General features: G+C 41.0%; 1 protein-coding gene across 5 annotated transcripts in view; it reads left to right on the top strand.

The window, feature by feature from the left end:
• The window catches only part of atp8a1 (ATPase phospholipid transporting 8A1), a 348,145-nt gene that overhangs the window by 323,349 nt on the left and 4,125 nt on the right, over positions 1-20,671 (top strand). For all 5 annotated transcript variants that reach the window (XM_059647441.1, XM_059647433.1, XM_059647431.1 and 2 more), the window contains 2 exons: positions 13,567-13,655; positions 14,464-14,556. In XM_059647441.1, coding sequence (XP_059503424.1) covers positions 13,567-13,655; positions 14,464-14,556 — 182 coding nt within the window. The remainder of the gene's footprint in view (positions 1-13,566; positions 13,656-14,463; positions 14,557-20,671) is intronic.

Below are 20,671 nucleotides of genomic sequence, written 5' to 3'. Positions count from 1 at the left end.
CATCCAGCCTCACATTTTATTATCTTGCAATACTTAGGAGCAGTCTGGATAGAAATGATGAATGATAAAGGCCAGAGGTCATTTGTGGGAGTTGCGTACTGACCCAAAACAGTATCTACATGGTAAGACACGGTATCGAGGAAGAAATTATGGGAGTATGTAAAACGATACAGTGATTATTGTGGGAAATTTTTTAACCTACAATCAGATTGGAAAAAAATGGTCTGGGTGAGGAATTCATTGAATGGTTTCAGGATAGTTTTGTGGAACGGTATGTTATGGCGTCAACCAGAAAGCAGACAACAATAGACCTGGTTTTGACCAAGACGATAGTATTCATCACTGACCTCCTAGTGAGAGCACACCTGGTAGCAGTGACTGTAACATCATTGAATGTTATCTTCGGTTTAAACATCCAAGATTTTTTTTTAATTTAAACAAGGGCAGTTACGTGTGCATAAGAGAGGAATTTGCAAAAGTGAACTATCAATTTAGGTTAATAGGTAGATCCAAAAAGGTGCAGTGACAAACGTTTAAGGGAACATTCCAGATTGCGCAGAATAGACACATTCCTATAAATAAGAAAAATTCTAAGGGACGAACATGCTATCCACGATTAACTAAAAAAGTCAAAGATAGCATCAAATTGACAGAAAAGACATACAACTGTTGAAAGATAGGTAAGAAATCTGAAGATTGGACAGAATATCAAAACAGTAAAGGATTACTGAAATATTAGTAAGGAGGGAAAAGATTCTAAGAGAAAGCTCGCCAAAAATTCAACATCAGGTAGGAGAAGTTTTTTTCAAGACATTAAGAAAGAAGAGAGTTAAAGATGTGGTACTCCCATAGAAAATAAATTAGGTAGTTAGTAATGGAAAATAGAGATGGCTGGTGAATTGAGCAGGTATTTTGCTTCAGTCTGCACTGGAGAGGATACAAGTAGCATCATGGAAATAGCTGTAAATTAGGAATTGAAAGGGAGCAAGGAACTCAAAATTACTCAAAATTACAATTACCAGGAACGTAGTATGGAATAAATTATTGGAACTGAGAGTTGATGTGTCCTGGATCCTGATGGATTTCATCCAAGGGCCTTAAAAGAAGCATCTCCTGAAAGATGATGCAAAAACAAGAAATTGCTGGAGAAACTCATCAGGCCTGGCAGTATCTGTGGAGAAAAGGCAGAGTTAATGTTTCAGAATCCGAGACTCCTCTTCTGAAAGTTTTTTCCAGCAATTTCTTGTTTCAGATTCCCAGCATTCATAGTTTTTTGCTGTATTTGAAACAGTTGATGCATTGGTTTTAATTTCCCAAAACTCATTAAATTCGAAGAAGGTTCTTTTAGATCAGAAAATATTTGCTACAGTTCCTTCGCTTAAAAAGGGAGGGAGGTGGAAAACTGGAAATTATAGGCCGTTAGTTTAACTTATGTCATAGCGAAAATGTTAGAAAATATTATTAAATATATTATAACAGGGCACTTGTACAAGTTCAAGGTAATCAGACAGAACCAACATGATTTCATCAAAGGGAATTTATGTTTAACTATTTGTTGGAATTCTTTGTAGAAGTAACTTGTGCCATAAATAAAAGGGAACCACTGGTTGCATTTTACTTAGATTTCCAAAAGGCATTTGATAAAGTTCCACACCAAAGATTATTGTGGAAAATAAGGACTCTTGGTGCTGGAGGTAATGTGTTAGTGTCCTACAAGATTGGCTGGCTAACAGGAGCAATGAGTAGGAATAAATTGATCTTTTTCAGACTGCCAGGATGTCATGAGTGGTGTGCTACAGGGGTCAGTGCCAGGGGTTCAACTCTTTATACAAATAATTTCAGTAAAAGGATTGAGAGTATGTTAGCTAAACTTGCTGATGACACAAAGGTAGATAGAAAAGTGAGTTGTGAAGAGGGCATAGATGCTCACAAAGAGATATAGATAGGTTATGAGTGGGCAAAGATATAGTAAACAGAGTGCAATGTTTCAGAGCTCTCCACTTTTTTTCTGAAAAAAATGGCTTGAATTGTCCCCACCCACCATGACCCTCCTCTGCCTAGCCAAGCTTTTTCTCACTCTGAACGATGTCTCCTTTAACTCCTCTGACTTTCTTCAGGTCAAAGGTATGGCCATAGGTGCCTGCGTGGGCCCCAGTTATGCCTGTTTCTTTGTGGGAGTGTGAACTATTCCTAGTTTCAATCCTACTCTGGGTCCCTCCCCACAACTCTCTTACTCTGGTACATCAATGGCATCATCGTGCTGCTCCCCTCGTCTGGAGTATCAATTTTATTTCCAGTTTCTACCCTAATCTCATCTTCAACTGGTTCGTCTCGGTTTCCTCCTTTTGTCTTCCTCAACATCTCTGTTTCCATTGCTGGGGATAGGCTGACCACCAATATCCACTACAGGCTCACTGGCTCTCAATGTTATCTTTTTGATAATGTCAGTTTCCACAAGGGGAGCTCCAAATGTCCAAATTTTTTCCTCAACCAAGGATTCCCCACCACCATGATTGACAGGGCCCTCAACCATGTCTGAACATCTCCTGCACTTCTGCCCTCACCCTTCTCTTCCTGTTGCAGCAGCAATAGGGTTTTCCGGTACTTACGTTTTCCCTCTGGGACACCTTGGCCCACTCTTCCTCTACTGCCAGTGCCACCCCACATTCCCACAGCACCTTCCCATGCAATTGTAGAAGGTGTGACACATGTCCCTTTACATGCACTTCTTCATCGTACAAAGCCCCAGATACATCTTTCAGGTGAAGCAGCAAATTTACCGACACATTACTCAAGCTCGTCTCATGTATTCACTGCTCACTTTGTGGTCTCCTCTACATTGAGGAAAACAAAATGCAGACTGGGTGACAGATTTACAGAATACATGTGCTATGGCCACAAAAATGACCCTGAGCTTATGGTTGCCTGCCTCTTCAACATGCCACCTTGTCCCCTGGCCAACAGCGGTCTCAGGTTTGCTGCGGTGCTCCAGCAAAGCTCAGTGCAAACTGGAAGAACAGCATCTCATTTTCTGCTTGGGGACCTTTCAGTCCTTTAGCGTTCAATAATTTTAGGACCTGAGTACCTTCTTCCTTGTCCTTCCCCCAACTGTCATGTACCAGGCCTTGTCATTACATGGGCTGCTACCACCACCAACCCATTGTTAGTTCCTATGGCCCACATTAGCAGCTATTGATTCTCCTAGACTGACCATTACCTGTTCCTTTGTTTGCCTAACCACTGTTATCTCTTCTCTGGGCTCCATCTCCACCTCTTTACTTCTCCACCCTCACCCCACTGCATCTTCAGCATCTATACCAATCTTTCCTACCTTCTGAAGAAGGGTCACTGAATCTAAAACATTATCTCTGCTTTCTCTCCACAGATGCTGCCAGACTTGCTGAGTTTCTCCAGCAATTTCTGTTTTTGTCTCAGAAGGTTACTTTGCAGTTAGAGCAAGTGATCAAGAAAGAAAATAGCATGTTGTCTTTATTGCAAGAGGAATTGAATGCAAAAATAGGAAAGTTATGTTTCAGTTAAGCAAGTTATTAGTAAGACCACATCTGGTGTACCGTGTACAGTACTATTTATGACACACCATGCATTGGAGGCAGTTCAAAGTACTAGACTAATACCAAGAATAAGCAAACTGCCTTATGAGGAAAGCTTACATGGGCTAGCCTTGTATCCTCTGGAGTTTAGAAGAATCAGATATGAATAAATTGAAACATCTTAGATCTTGAGTGGATTTGACTGGGTAGATGTGGAAAGGATGTTTCCTCTTGTGGGAGAAGCTAGAACTAGGGATCATAACCTAAAAATAACATTCTACCCATTTAAGACAGATTTGAGGAATAAGCATTTTTCTGAGGGTTGTGCATTGTTGGGATGCCCTTCCTCAAAAAGCAATGGATGCAGAAACATTATATTTTTAAGTATTCAAGTCTGAAATATTTTTAAGCAAGCAGTGGATATATTCTTGATCACAAAGGCATGAACGATTATTGGAGGAATGCAGGAATGTACAGTTGAGGTGAAATCAAATCGGCCATGATCTTTTAAGATGGCAAAGCAAGCTCATGTACATTTGTTCATTGTTTGTATGTCAACGTTAACTGTTTATTGCGAACCGAGCGGAGGTGTTCCGCAAAGCGGTCCCCAAGCCACCGCTTGGTTTCCCCAATGTAGAGGAAGTCACACCGGGTACAGTGGATATAGTATACCACATTGGCAGATGTGCAGGTGAACATCTGCTTAATATGGAAGGTCATCTTGGGGCCTGGGATGGGGGTGAGGGAGGAGGTGTGGGGGCAAGTGTAGCACTTCCTGCGGTTGCAGGGGAAGGTGCCGGGTGTGGTGGGGTTGGAGGGGAGTGTGGAGCGGACAAGGCAGGCACGGCGAGAGTGGTCTCTCTGGAAAGCAGACAACGGTGGGAATGGAAAAATGTCTTGGGTAGTGGGATCGGATTTTAGATGGTGGAAGTGTCGGATGATGATGCGTTGTATCCGGAGGTTGGTGGGGTGGTATGTGAGAACGAGGGGGATCCTCTTGGGGCGGTTGTGGCAGGGGCGGGGTGTGAAGGATGTGTTGCGGGAGACGCGGTTAAAGGGCGTACTCGACCACTGCGGGGGGGGGGAAGTTGTGGTTCTTGAAGAACGTGGACATCTGGGATGTGCAGGAGTGGAATGCCTCATCCTGGGAGCAGATGCGGTGGAGGCGGAGGAATTGGGAATAGGGGATGGAATTTTTGCAGGAGGGTGGGTGGGAGGAGGTGTATTCTAGGTAGCTGTGGGAGTCGGTGGGCTTGAAATGGACATCAGTTAGCCATCATGTTTGGCACAACATCATGTGCAGAAGGGCCTGCTCCTGTGTTGTTTAGTTCTATGTGCTATAAACAGAATGATTTGTTTTCTAATAACATGAAAATATGAAGTTGATATTGTTTCATCGTAACTTTGATTGTCTTTAAACAGATTTGTCTGTGAAACAATATATAGATATTCATTTTTAAAGGCAGTGCAGTTATTACATTGTTACATTCTTACGAAGTCAAGTTATCCTTTCCTGCAGAGCCTGGATAGTGAATAAGTGAAACAATAGATAACTTAGCCTATGGAAGTTTCAGGAACTGTGCAAATGGATGGTAAAAAGAGAACTGTTTATTAGTGTCCCTAAAACAAACTATTCGAAGTTTAAATATTGCACCAATCTGAAGTGATGTTAGGCTTCAAGACTTGCTGCAATTATAGATGCACCTTCATAAAAGCAAATTTAAATTCATGAAGGTACAATCTAGGCATACACTTTAAGCTGTTAAGTGGTAGTTACTGTTTACTGGGCATTGTATCATGCTGCTAGTTAAACATGTTGACATTGCTGTCACTTTCTGCATTTCCCAACCTCCGACCCCCAACCCACCCGTCAACTGAGGTAAGAACATCAGAATGGTCAATCTGTACACTGAAGTGCACCAAAGTAGGACAACACCCTGAACCTCTGAACTGCTGTAATCAAAATAATTACGAGAGTTTATGAAGGACCGTAGCTATTTTCAGAAAACACTGAGATTTATGGGAGGGGAGGGAGAGGAAAAGGAGGAAACCTGGTCAATCAGTGGCTGTTAAAGAGACCTTTTAAAAACAAGCTCGTCACTCATCTGTGAACCACAATGATTTAAATCTTCCCAGCGTGTTTTAAATATGTAATGAAAGAGCTTGTAAGGTTTATTACAACTTGTTCTTGTGGCACAATAGAAGTAAATGAAAGTAATTATAATCCTATCCATGAGGACTTGTTCACCCAAATGTGAAAAAATAAATAATGACATTTTTCACTCAAGACTTTTCACCCTCCTCAAATATCTTGCTAGACACATCTGTCAAACATGTTTTGGTGCTTGTCTGGAACAGGGATACACTTGGGTATTCTCCACAGCTGAGATCTGAAAATTTACAGGCACTGTCAAGTTGAGCATATAATGATTAATTTGGTGACAGTGTCAGTTGGGAAGGTACCAGCTGTTTTAATGTTAACTGAGGAATTTCAAGATTTTTGAGAAAGAAAATGTGCAGATCTTTTATTTTATCTTCAACATTACTTTAAAACCATTAAGAATAATAAATTTGGAAGTCTTTTGGTGATGTTGTAAATACAAATGTATAGCTAAAATAGATCATGAACCTATTGTCTTTCTTAATTTATCCTGAGTAATGACAAAACAAAAGTGAAAGAAACTACTTGTAGAAATAGAATTGTGCTTCTTTAATAAGCTATAAAATGACGCATTTAAGATACTCATTTTACTTTGGCTATCTGTAATCCAACTCTCACTCCTCATGATGCATCTTACATGATGGAAAAAGGTTTGTTTTGACTACAGTTTTAACAGGCAGCTGAAGCATGTCACATCATTCGGAAGATGAAAGCTATTTTTATTGCATGGCACTTGATGACAGATATTGTCAGCCAGTCGAAAGAGACAACAAATAAATATTTTTCAGACGTCAAACTTGTTGATTGCTATTACATAACGTTATTCTGTAACAGGGGAGCAGATGTACAATTCACAAATTATGGTTAAAGCAAACTGGAAAGCTAAAACTAAAGTAGAATTTGCTGGAAATATCCAAGTTTATCTGCATTGAGAAAAATCAAAATATGTTAACATTTCAAATGCAAACACTGCATTGCCAATTAAAAATTGAAACTAATTAGCCTCTTTTTAAGATACTTGCTGTAGGGAAACAAAAGGTGTGAGTCAAATAGAATGACATGTTAGAGGAGCTGCAAATGGGTTTAATATGAAACAAATCTTTCAAGCCTTCTCTGCCTTTCAATTACCAACAAAAACCTATCATTCTTGGTGTTGAATCTCAATTGGCCAAGGACCTACAACCTACTGGGGAAGGGAGTTCTGGATTTCAGCTGCTTTTTATATGAAGGCATGCTTCCTGATTTTACCCGTGAATGTGAAACTTTTAACATTATGCCTCCTTGTTCACTATTCTTCCAGCAAAGCAAGTGTTTCTCTAATTCTATTCTAACCTATTCTATTACCTTCCTTCATTGGGTTAAATACCAACATTGCTTTGTGTCTCTGCACATTTGTACCACACAAGTGCCAGGCAGTAATTACCTCTAAGAAGACAGAATCTAACCATCATGTCCCCTTCACATTCAATGATATTAGAAGCACACTATTTCCCATTTTCAACATTCTGGAATTTACCATTCAGCAAAAATTGAACTGGACAGCTATGTAAATATTGTGGCTCAGTGGTTAGCACTGCTGCTTCTCGGCATCAGGGACCTGGGTTTGATTCTATCTTCAGGCAACTGTCTGTGCAGAGTTTGCACATTCTCCCCATGTTTCTTTGGACTGTTTCCTCCCACAGTCCAAAGATGTACAAGTTTGGTGAATTGGCCAAGCTAAATTGGCCCATAGTGTCAAGGGATGTGTAGGTTAGATGTGTTAGCCATAGGAAATATAGACTGTGGGGATGGGTTTGGGTGAGATGCTCTTCAGAGGGTCAGTGTGGACTTGTTGGGCCAAATGAACTGTTTCCACGTTTTAGGTATTCTATTCTATTCGTGTTCTTTTCTAATAGTAGGTCAGACATCAATAATTCTGCAGCACGGAACTCACTTCTAGACTCCGTAAATTCTGGTACAAGCCAGGAATGTGATGGAATGCTGACCACTTATCTGTATGAATGCAGCTCTGGCAACACTCCAAGCTTGATACCATTTAGAGCAAAGCTTGATTAGTACCCCGTCTACCAACTTTAACATTCACGCTCTCCACCGTCGAGATGATGCACTGTAGCAATTCTCCAAAGCTTCTTTGACAGTACCAGCTAACCTAGAATGACAAGGATAGCAGATAAGGAACACAACCACCATCATTTATGAAACTAAACCACAAAACATCATGAGGGTACAATAACACCCAGCCCTGCCACATCTTCACCATTCCCCCAGACCCCCCCCTTACTGAGGACAAATGGTCAGTCCTTAGTAAAGGGCTCACCTTTGTCCCCGTCCACCCACACATCAATGAACACTGGTCACATTTGGACATTGAGCAGTTTTTCCGCCGCCTCTGCCTCTGCGCTTACTTTTTCAACCGTGACCCTGACCCCCCCCCCGGTCTACTGACCCCTCCTCCCTCCTCCTGGATAACACCCCAAGGCCTCCTACCCTCCCTCGAATTCTTTATCTCCAACTGCCATCGAGACATCAGTCGCCTCAACCTCTCCACCCCTCTCACCCACTCCAACCTCTACCCCACAGAACGTGCAGCCCCTTGCTCCAATCCCAACCTTACCATCAAATCTGCAGACAGGGGAGGTGCAGTTGTAGTATGGCGCACTGACCTCTACATCACCAAGGCCAGGAGCCAAATCTCCGACACCACCTCCTACCGCCCCCTGGACCACGACCCCACCCCTGAGCACCAAACCATCTCCCAAACCATTCACAACCTCATCACCTCAGATGACCTCCCACCCACAGCCTCCATCCTCATCGTTCCCCAACCCCGCACCGCCCGCTTCTATCTCCTTCTCAAAATCCACAAAACTGACTGCTCTGGTCGACCCATTGTCTCCGCCTGCTCCTGCCCCACTGAACTCATCTCCACCTATCTGGACTCCATTTTCTCCCCCTTGGTCCAGGAACTCCCTACCTACATATGTGACACCACCCACACCCTCCACCTCCTCCAGAACATCCAATTCCCCAGTCCCCAACACTTCATCTTTACCATGGACATCCAGTCCCTATACATCTGCATTCCCCATACAGATGGGCTAAAGGCCCTCCACTTCTTCCTGTTCCGCAGGCCTGATCAGTCCCCCTCCACTGACACGCTCATCAGCTTAGTCGAACTCGTCCTCACTCTCAACAACAACTTCTCTTTCAATTCTTCCCACTTCATACAGAAAATGGGGGTGGCCATGGGTGCCCGCATGGGCCCAAGCTATGCCTGCCTCTTTGGAAGTTACGTGCAACAATCCCTCTTCCATACCTACACTGGCCCGAAACCCCACCTCTTCCTCAGTTACATTGATGACTGCATTGGCCCCACCCTATGCTCCCACAAGGAACTCGAATAATTCATCCATTTCACCAACACCTTCCACTCCAACCATAAGTTCACCTGGACCATCTCTGATACCTCTCTGTCTCCATCTCTGGCAACCACCTAGAAACTGATATCTGTTTCAAGCCCACCGACGCCCACAGCTACCTAGAATACACCTCCTTCCACCCACATTCCTGCAAAAATGCCATCCCCTATTCCCAATTCCTTCACTTCCGCCACATCTGCTCCCAGGATGAGGCTTTCCACTCCTGTACATCTCCGGTGTCCTCGTTTTTCAAGAACCGCAATTCCCCAACCAATTCCACACCCCACCCCCGGTCGTGGTCGAGAACACCCTTGACTGTGTCTCCTGCATTTTACCCAACTCATTCCTCACACCCCCTTTCTGCAATAACAACCAAAACAGAATCCTCCTCATCCTCATATACCACCCCACCAACCTCCACATCCAATGCATCATCCTCCGACGCTTCCGCCATCTGCAATCCGACCCCACCACCAAAGACATTTTTCCCTCCCCACCCTTATCTGCTTTCTGGAGAGACCACTCTCTCCGTGACTCCCTTCTCCACTCTACACTCCCCTCCAGCCCCACCACACACAGCACTTTTCCCTGCAATCACAGGAAGTGCAACACCTGCCCCTACACCACCTCCCTCACCACTGTCCCAGGCCCCAAGAAGACTTTCCACATGAAGCAGATGTTCACCTACACATCTGCCAATGAGACATACTGCATCCGCTGTTCCCATTGTGGCCTCCTCTACATTGCGGAAACCAAGCGGAGGCTTGGGGACCGCTTCGCAGAGCACCTATGCTCGGTTTGCACGAAACAACTAAACCTCCCAGTCGTGAACCATTTCAACTCCACCTCCCACTCCTCAGACGACATGCCCATTCTGGGCCTCCTGCAGTGCCACAACGATGCTACCCAAAGGTTGCAGGAACAGCAACTCATATTCCGCTTGGGAACCCTGCAGCCCAATGGTATTACTGTGGACTTCACAAGCTTCAAAATCTCCCCTCCCCCGACCATATCCCAAAACCAGCCCAGTTCGTCCCCCGCCTCCCTAACCTGTCCTTCCTCCCACCTATTCCCTCCTCCCACCTCAAACGCCATCCCCATCTCCTACCTACTAACCTCATCCCGCCCCCTTGACCTGTCTGTCCTCCTTGGACTGACCTATCTCCTCCTTACCTCCGCACCTGCACTCACCTTTACTGACTCCATCCCCACCTCTTTGACCTGTCTGTCTCCTCTCCACCTATCTTGTCATCTATCCATCTTCTATCCACCTCCCCTCTCGCCCTATTTGTTTCGGAAACCCCCTTCCCCTCCCCCATTTCTGAAAAAGGGTCTGGGCCCAAAATGTCAGCCTTCCCGCACCTCTGATGCTACTTGGCCTGCTGTGTTCATGCAGCTCTACGCCTTGTTATCTCACAAAACTTCATGACTTGGTATTATATCACTGTTCTTTCACTATGACAGGGCCAAACTCCCTTTCTAACAGCACATGGGTGAAACTGCATGACATGGGCCACAACAGTCCAAGAAGACAGCTTATAGCCAAATAAAATTGAGCGTCAAATACTAGCTTAGCTAATGAAAAAATAAATTAAATAAACTAGCATTTACTGATTTGTATATATGAATGCTTAAATCATTTTGTCCTCTTGCCATTAAGAAAATGCTCCGATTTGGCTTTCTCAGACCTGAATTGGATCACCTTCTACTTTCCCACATTGACCTCCAAATGTCAAAATTTAGTGCAGTCACTCAGCCTTCTCTATCCTTTGAAATCTTCCCCTCATCACTCAACTTACTGTGCCCTCTTAGCTTAATGTTAGTAATGGATATGGATATTCAACTCTTAATTGCTTCAACTAATTAATTAATGTATCTGGTGAAATATTAAGGTCCTAGTTTGGAGCCCAGAGAGTATCACTTACTGTCAGTCTGACCTCCAGTGTATAACCAACCCATGTCACAAGGTTATTCAGCTCCGTATGTTTTCATAGTTGCTCATAACCTCTTGTATGGAATTTTATCCGAGTTCCCTGAAGACCATGTAAAGAACATTGATATTTCCCTATCCACCATATTCATGATAACCTCAAAGTCCAACTAAAATTCATGAGATATGGCCTTTCGTTCCCAATTTAAACTACCTGTTCATCAGCCCATATTGTTTCTGATGGGGAATCTGAATAATTTTCTCACACTAAGGGTGGAATTTTCCCTGGAAGTGGTGAATCAGTTTAGAAAATATGGCAAGTTCTGAAGAAAAAATTTTTCCAGGTCAAGAAAAAAATCACATCTTGTGATATATGGAAACGAAAAACATGTTAATGAAATTTTTATGGTTGAAACAAGTGCAGAAAGAAGCACTTACACAATAATCAGACTGATATGAGAACTTGAGGCGCGGAATCTGGAAGCCGCAGTCGCATTAGAACAAGAGTGAACCACATGGCTTATCAAACAGGTATGGCGAGGACTGTGTCAGAGATAATGGGAACTGCAGATGCTGGAGATTCCAAGATAATAAAATGTGAGGCTGGATGAACACAGCAGGCCAAGCAGCATCTCAGGAGCACAAAAGCTGACGTTTCGGGCCTAGACCCTTCATCAGAACCCTAACCCTAACCCTAACCCATCCTCTCTGATGAAGGGTCTAGGCTCGAAACGTCAGCTTTTGTGCTCCTGAGATGCTGCTTGGCCTGCTGTGTTCATCCAGCCTCACATTTTATTATCATGGCGAGGATTGTTGCAGGTTCCAATAGTGATGCCTTTGATCAGGGACAATGATTGGAGTTGACTGAAATTTTTGAGGACTAGAATCCATTTTAATATCAAAAGAATCCAAAAGATAGTTACTGAAAGAAGAAATAAAGGATCCAGTACTTGAAGTGTAAAAGGAATTGGCCAACCTGGTGAAGAGATTCTATGAAGTAATGATGAGAGTTGAGACTGTAGATAGTAGGAGGTGAGAACTCTTGAGCGGGGGATTGGGGGGAGACAAGTTAAAATGTTGAAAGTAATTATAATGTATCTGAATTATGCTTATCAAAGCCATAAATGACATCCTCCATGACGTTCTTAAAGATAAATTATCCTTCGTTGTCCTCCTGGACCTGTCTGCAATCTTTGATATACTTGACCATGTTATCCTCCAAAACGTTTCCATTGTTATCCACCTGGGTGTTGTGTTTAGTTTTTCACCAGATTAGTTTGAGGCAGAATGTTTTTATATAAGAACTTAGAAATAGGATCGGGAGAAGACATTTGGCCTTTTTAGGCTATTATACATATGATCAAAATGATGATGGCTGATGTCCACCTCAATTGCACGTTTCCTGCACTGTTGCTATGTTAGTTAATTCAGTTAGCATCGAATATTGTTTGATCTCTGTCTTGAGTATACTTAACTGAGTATTCTCAACTGTCTGAGATCAGGAATTCCAGAAACTTCTGACCTTTTGAGTGAAGAAATGTCCCCTCATGTCAATTGCAAATGGCCAATTCCTTGTTTACAACCAAGCCAGGACATAAATCCTCCAGCACCTAGCCCAACACTCCATTTCCTACCTACTAACCTCATCCCGTCCCCTTGACCTGTCCGTCCTCCCCGGACTGACCTATCCCCTCCATACCTCCCCACCTATACTCTCCTCTCCACCTATCTTCTCCTCTATCCATCTTTGGTCTGCCTCCGCCTGTCTCCCTATTTATTTCAGAACCCTCTTTCCCATCCCCCTTTTCTGATGAAGCGTCTAGGCCTGAAATGTCAGGCTTTTGTGCTCCTAAGATGCTGCTTGGCCTGCTGTGTTCATCCAGCTCCACACTTTGTTAACCTTTTGTGAAGTTTGTTTCAATCCAATTGCCTTTCATTCTTCTAACTACTAGGGAATATAGGCCTATACTAGACAACTTTTCTTCATAGGACAATCCCCTCATCTAGAAATCAGTCTACAGATTCTTTGATGCACTCCCTCTTAGGCAACTACATCCTTCAAGTAATGACTTAGGAGGTCTGGCAACATTTGTGGAGAGAGAAACAGTTCATATTTCAAGTCCAGTATGACACTGCTTCAGAACTTTGCTACCAGATGTGCTTTCTCCAGCATTTTCTGCATTTATTTTGGATTTCTAACATCTGCTGTACTTTGCTTTTAAAGCCTTGAAGATATTGTTTCATTTTCTTGTGCTGTTCCAAAGCATCAAAACTTCTACCAGTAGGCTTAAAATGCATAGGCATAACAATAAAATGTATTAGATAAATCTTTGTGATTGTTGGTGGGCCATTTGAAAATATTGATGCTAATTTGAGGATAATCTCCTTCCCACCTATGACTCATGGCAATGAACCATCAGTACAAGATTGTAAATAATTTTTGATTTTGAAAATATATTTATTACAGCTTAAAATGTGAAAATTATGTTTTATTCACTTCTGCAGGCTGTAATGTTGTTCAGCTCTGGTGTGTTTTGGATGGGCCTATTCTTCATCCCGATTACTTCTCTTCTCTGGGATGTGACTTACAAGGTGTACGTATGACAAAGATAAAAGTAAAAATCTTTGAAACGTCGAGATCTAAAAGAAAAGAAATTCATTTAAAAAAGAATAAATAAAGCAGCAAGCTGAAGTGTTAGTGTGACAATTTGAAATTAGCGTAGTGACATGAAGTATTTGAATTACTTGATAGAATTTCTGGACAGAGTGATTATCTTGAAGGACATTACTTCATTTCATGACATTGTGAACCCAGGCAACTTCTGAAGCATTTAAAAAGCTTCTGTAGAAAGAAAACATGAATTGTAGTACTTGTTGGAAAATGATTAAGCTGCAATACTCTGAGGCTTGGATAGGTTTCAGCAAGATAAAATTAAATCAAAGGTGAAAAATATGAAAAAGACACAAAATTGGATAATCAAGAAACCAAGTTCTGAACATCTTTGTGATTCCTGAAAGAGTCAGCTGGTGTCCACTTCATTCCTTCTTGCCCACACAAGAATTCTGTTATAAGTGCACCTTATCTGTAATGGAACTTACAATCTGATGCTCAGTGTGCTAGTTCTTGGCTCGATCCTGACTAACTTCCATAGAATATTCAAACAGTGAAACTATTTTCTTTTAATATGTCAGTCTAAAATATTTTACACTCTGTTTTGATTTAATTTCTATTTTGAATAACTTTTTGGAAAACTTGCTTTGCCTTGTACATAATTGTAAATGCTTTTCTCGAAATCTGTGAAATACTATTCAGAGAAAATGTTTTTCCATATTTGAACTTTAATCCCTTTAGGGACCTCTAACCTATCTGTCAAAAAGAATCAATTTAATGTTCATTTTTAGCATTAAGAGAACTTTACGTAAAACCCTGGTCGAAGAGGTTCAAGAATTGGAAGCCCAATTCCAGGATCCAGGTGCAGCTGTGTATGGCAAAAGGTATAAAATATATACCATACTTTGTAAAGATACTGTTCATTTTTTTCTAAGATACTATCATATAAGGATAATGCAATTATCTTTGATGTAAAAATGTAGAAATAGGAACAACCTCTCAGATAATAAATTTCCAAACAACCACCCATGGAAGTTAAACTACAATTTCAGTGCTATCTCATGTACAGTGAGAAGTTGTAAGCATACTTATTGAATGGTAGCTAAACAGAATTCTCTTTAAGAGGGACAGTGAAATGCAGGAATCTTTTGAGCTTTTGAAAATCAAAAGATCGATCATAAAGCAAACATGTTGAAGTTGGAGTGTAATGATTGAAGAAAGGGCTATCAGTTATCAATCAGAAGTGAAGAATGAGCATTGGTCCAGTGGTGAACAGGCAAAAGATGCAGGACGAAATAGCTGGAAGAATTTTTGGAGCTGGTATAGAACAAAACTATGGAGGGATTTGCAGAGGACAAGAGATATCCAGAAGCCAAATCCACGAGGTACAGAGAACTGATTGGGTTTGCCAAGGGTGAAGAGGACCGATTTCATGGTCAGTGTTAAGTGTGGGCTCCTCCAGGCAGATACACGGTTGGAGAGTGATAATGGGAACTGCGGATGCTGGAGAATCCAAGATAACAAAGTGTGGAGCTGGATGAACACAGCAGGCCAAGCAGCAACTCGGGAGCACAAAAGCTGATGTTTTGGGCCTAGACCCTTCATCGGAGAGGGAACTGGAATAAATAAGGACAGAGGGGGAGGCGGACCGAAGATAGAGAGAAAAGAAGATAGGTGGAGAGGAGAGGAGAGGTGGGGAGTTAGGGAGGGGATAGGTCAGTCCAGGGAAGACGGACAGGCCAAGGAGGCGGGATGAAGTGGTAGGTAGGAAATGGAGGTGCGGCTTGAGGTGGGAGGAAGGGATGGTTGAGAGGAAGAACAGGTTAGGGAAGCGGAGACAGGCTGGGCTGGTTTTGGGATGCAGTGTGGGGGATGAGACGAGCTGGGCTGGTTTTGTGATGCAGTGGGGACAGGGGAAGAACTGGGCTGGTTTTGGGATGCAGTGGGGGAAGGGGAGATTTTGAAGCTTGTGAAGTCCAGCCTGTCTCCGCTTCCCTAACCTGTTCTTCCTCTCACCCATCCCTTCCTCCCACCTCAAACCGCACCTCCATTTCCTACCTACCACCTCATCCCGCCGCGTTGACCTGTCCGTCTTCCCTGTACTGACCTATCCCCTCCCTACCTCCTCACCTATACTCTCCTCTCTATCTATCTTCTTTTCTCTCCATCTTCGGTCCACCTCCCCCCTCTCCCTATTTATTCCAGTTCCCTCTCCCCATCCCCTTCTCTGATGAAGGGTCAAGGCCCGAAACATCAGCTTTTGTGCTCCTGAGATGCTGCTTGGCCTGCTGTGTTCATCCAGCTCCACACTTTGTTATCTTACACAGTTGGAGAGCCTCATATCAGCTGTAGTATTGATGGGCAAACTGAGGAGTGAGACCAATGGTCTTTGGTTAACTTGACGTCAAAAAGATTGAAATAAATATTGTTGCCAAGGGTGATCGTATTGAAGTAGCGGAACTGAGAAAGTCAACGATAGAACTATGAGATTAACCCGAAGCCGCATGTAGGTGTGAGTCTTAAATTCAACAGAGATTGAAGACAATCACAGAATCTCATTTGTGTCTAGATTCAATATTTTGGTGTTTTGGATAGGACAAAAGCTTTATTTGGATCCTTGAAAATAGATCTGACATTGAGAGTATAATTTTGAGGTAGCAACCTGCAGGAGGATGTTGGGATTAAAAGCTGGAGAAAGGTGATTATTTTCGGAGAAGGGCAAGTATTTTCTGAATTCGGTTAATGTCAGAGCTGTCAGTTGAATGATTTCCACTGATGTATGTATTAAATGGATATTAAAAATACCAAGGGATTATGGGGATAGTGCAGGAAAGCGGTATCGAGGAGAAGATTAGTCAGTCATGAACGTAATGAATGGGAAAATGGGCTTCAAGAGGTTGAATAGCCAAATTCTGTTCAGGTTCTTCTGTGCAGTTTTGAATAGGCTAACATTTATAACATCAAGAGCATTTGAGATAGTCAAAAATCAATAAAGTGCTTAATTGTGGAAAAGACAAATCAAACCATTATGGCATACATCCCATTAGGCACTCTGTAGTGAGTCAGGTTTTCTTATAGCTAAATGATGGCAACAACATTTATAAGAATAATTGATAATGGTATGTATGAAAGTAAAATAAATGCTTTCCAATATTTGAATAGACAATTGTCCTGAGGGATTATGTTTGTGTTTAGTGATATACCAAACAAACGTGGCTTGTAATAAACATTCAGGCAACTGTGATTTTGCTCTTGATGTTAGTTATAACTTTTTATCGATTTCTAAGGAACTGTGTAGCCTGATAATAGCACCTGTGTTTCTTCTGAGTAGCACAATCAAATAAACTAAACAAATAATACTTAATCTGCAGTTCAGAACATAATCAATTTGATTTGAAAAAAATGCACACTGGAGATCTGAAACAAAAGTTGGAAATGCTGAAATACCCAGTGGATCAGAATGCCTATTAGAAAAAAAGTGAACTGAAAGGTGAATACTTAATCTAATTAGAAAGTTAAGAGCAAAATGACCTGAGATTTTCTCTTATTTCTGCTGAGTTACAGCAATAACTTGAGTAAAACAAATTAAGCATTCTAAATTAGAATTTTGAATATAGATGAGTTGCCCACGTTGCTACAACATGGTAAATTTTTCATCTCTGTTCATCAGATTCTCCACCCAAACTATAATTATGCCCATGAGATGATCATCTTCAAGCCACACCCAACCCCCACTGATAATCAAATATAAATATCCTCCGCTATATTTCTTCAGCACAGTGGTCTCTCAATGACGTTAATGGATTTTTAGGGGAACCAGGGCAGAATGCTATAAACTCTGTCTTTAATTGAAATTTTTGAATATTTTTAAATTTAGTCTCACTGTAGTTTCATTTTCTTTAATTAAATTTTACAGCATATCATGTTAAAAATTCAAAATGTCACTCACTTCCATCAGTTCAAGCCCAACATATGTGCATTTTATTTTATTAGTTTGTGGAATGTGCGCTTTGTGACAAGGCTAGATTTATTGACCGTAGCTAATTGCGTTGGAGATGATAGTAATGAACAGTTCTTGAACCATTACAGTTCATTTGATGTTGGTGCTGTTAAGAAGGATGTTGCACAATTTAAAAGCAGCAATAATGAAAGGCTGGTGGTAACCAGGATAACCTGTGACTTAGATGAGCATTTACACATGGTTGTGTACCCATGCACAAGCATATCACAAGAGAAAATAATAAGAAGCAGCAACAACAGTGTCATCACTGTAAGAGAAGACAAGGTCAGAAGAACACCTTGAAACAATTTCACATTCTCCGCAAAACATTAGGCATAACCAGGACCCAAGTATGATACCATAACAATATCTTTTTTTTCCACAATCACATGAGTAGAGTTGAGAATAGTTGCTCAAGGTGAGAACAGGCAGAAGAGGGTGATGGTGGATTGATAACTTGTTGGATTATTCTTCAAAGGCAAGTGGAAAGCTAGGAGAACTGTAATACTCCTCCTGAAATAAGAAAGGTAAAAGAACCAAGTAATTAACTCTTTCAGATCTTACATCTATCAATTAAATAAGCTTCCTCCAATCTCCTTCTCATCATCAACTCTGGAAAAAAAAATTGTTGCAAACCTAAAAAGCTAATTGCCAAAAGTTGAAGAAGAATTATTATTTCCTACAGTAGGCCTGTTTGTCATTTTGATGCTAATTTGGAGAAATACTATTTACCTACAGTTTTCCAAAACATACATGCTTTACCAACAGCATGCAATATGTTCAATGAATATTAATTTGGGAAATTATGTTGCTCTTTTGTTTAACATTAAAAATCATATTATTATTGCACTTGACATTTTACATTTTGAAAAAACAAAAAATAATGGAAAAAGAGCAAAGAGAGGAAAAAATTAAACTGGTCTTCAGAATGTTGGTTGAAACATTTCCCCCATGCTGTATTACTTTGTTTTACGTGTTTATTTAAAATTAGTACAAACGTTTCTGCACGATGTTAGTTTAACAGATTAAAATTTAATCTAAACCACACCGTTGTAAGACTAAACCCCGTGCAGTTATTTTCTACCACAGCGACTAGACATGAGATTAAGATGTCATCTAAATGACATTTATATCATTACGCTATAAACAGCAGAAATAGTTATCTAAATATTCTGGATTTAAAAGACATTTATGATGAAGTGGATTCAACCATTCTACTTAAAATAAATCATAAATTTTAAATTATTAAGTAGTTTGATTTTATTTTTAACATAGTGGCTGGATAGGTTTAGGCCACTGAGATATTAAAGTAGCTATTGTCTAATCAAATTAATGATTTGATCCTCCTTTTAAAATTTTCACTTCCAGAGATCCTAGACCTCTCAAGCTAACCATTTTCAAACTTTTCAGCTCTCACTTCAATGTTGGAACTAGCACTAGCATCACTAACTATAAATAATCTGAATTGGCAAACACCGCTTTTATAGTATGCAGTCAGAATTAACATCTTGAAGCCACTACATTTTTACATTTTTCATTACAATTTTATATTATTAGTATACTTAGCCTGTGTCCTGTGTACCAAGCATACAGCGTACCTCCTGAAACCAATTCCCAGGGAACGCAACAGGCAACTCGGCATAACTCTCTCCTCAGATATCTCCCATTTGCTTATCCACACCCTTTCATACCACTTTCCTTAAGCAATGTTACTAAAATAGATGCTTGCAAATAAGCTTTTCCATCTGTATAGTGCCTTATCACATCTTCAGGGCATACTTTGTCACAAATTGATTGAATGCACTTCAAATATAACATATCTGTGCAGGAAAATACACCTTCAATTTAAAATGTTAAAACCTTGCTGCCTTTCCATTTTCACCATTCCCTCAGAACACAAGGTTTAAAATTAAAGTTAAAAGCTAGCCAAAGTAAAGCTCGCTCCAGCATATCCAAATGTTGTCTAATGAATCTAACTTAAGTCTTTCGTAAGGCCACGTTGACTCTCGTTGAAAATTTTATGATTTTCTAAGTGTCTTGCTGGAATTCATTATTAAGGAAATGGTATCATTATCCTCGAGATAGGTATTGGCTAACTGACTTGTTACCTGCTTTCCCTAGAATCTAGGGAATTTTTAAAGATTATAATCAATGTATTCACTGTTTCTGTAATCACCACTTTTAAGTTTCGGTGATACAGAGCAATGAACTTATCAGCCCTTTGCTCCATTTGTTTTTTAATTCTTCTTCACTGGTGATAAGTAATTATTTCATTTCCTCCCTACTTGCTGCCCTTAGATGTTATGGAAATTTTGGACAAGGTTTTGAAGTAGGCTTCCTGCCGTGTCAAACTGACAGTTTGCAGGAAGCTCATCTCGCCAGTCATAATAGCCCATAACCATTAAATAGCATTAAATGGCCAGAGACCTGATCAAAGGGTGAAACCTGCACCTAATCAGATTGGCTTACAGCTCTGTAGTCCCAGCAGTTACACTGTCCAAGACATCACCCGCGCAGTCCCTAGTTTCTAAGTCCAGGAATCCAGGACTAGCAGGGGATTTTTTTGACCAAAAATGTGAATTGAGACCCGAGGTAGGTGGTGTCTTAATGGAGAAACTAGGGGAAAGGCTACTTTCGGTCTTGACCATCCCCTATAAACTTGTAACAAGTCAAAAATAGGTGGGAGGGCCTCAAAGAGTTTAAGACCTACCAGTGAAGGACCACAAAACTCCAGTGTTATGTACATTCCAGAATGATTAAGAATAGCAGATTTCTTCCATATTAATGAACTATTTAATTAAGTGAGTTAGTAGATGAGTTGTCCATCTATTGTTTTCAAGTCTGATGTGGCTAAGAACTTTTTTTAAAAAATGCTCTCAATTTGTTTTATTCAAACTTTGAATATCTTTTCAATGTCAACAAATTGTGGGTAGTTCAATGTAACTTGTTTAAATATAGAAGTTATTATTCACAAATATAATTTACAGTTTATTTGTTTT

The sequence above is a fragment of the Stegostoma tigrinum genome, chromosome 1 (assembly GCF_030684315.1).
Source record: "Stegostoma tigrinum isolate sSteTig4 chromosome 1, sSteTig4.hap1, whole genome shotgun sequence".
NCBI lineage: Eukaryota > Metazoa > Chordata > Chondrichthyes > Orectolobiformes > Stegostomatidae > Stegostoma > Stegostoma tigrinum.
The sequence above is the reverse complement of the archived record's forward strand: the minus strand, read 5'-3'. Positions and strand labels throughout refer to the sequence as shown.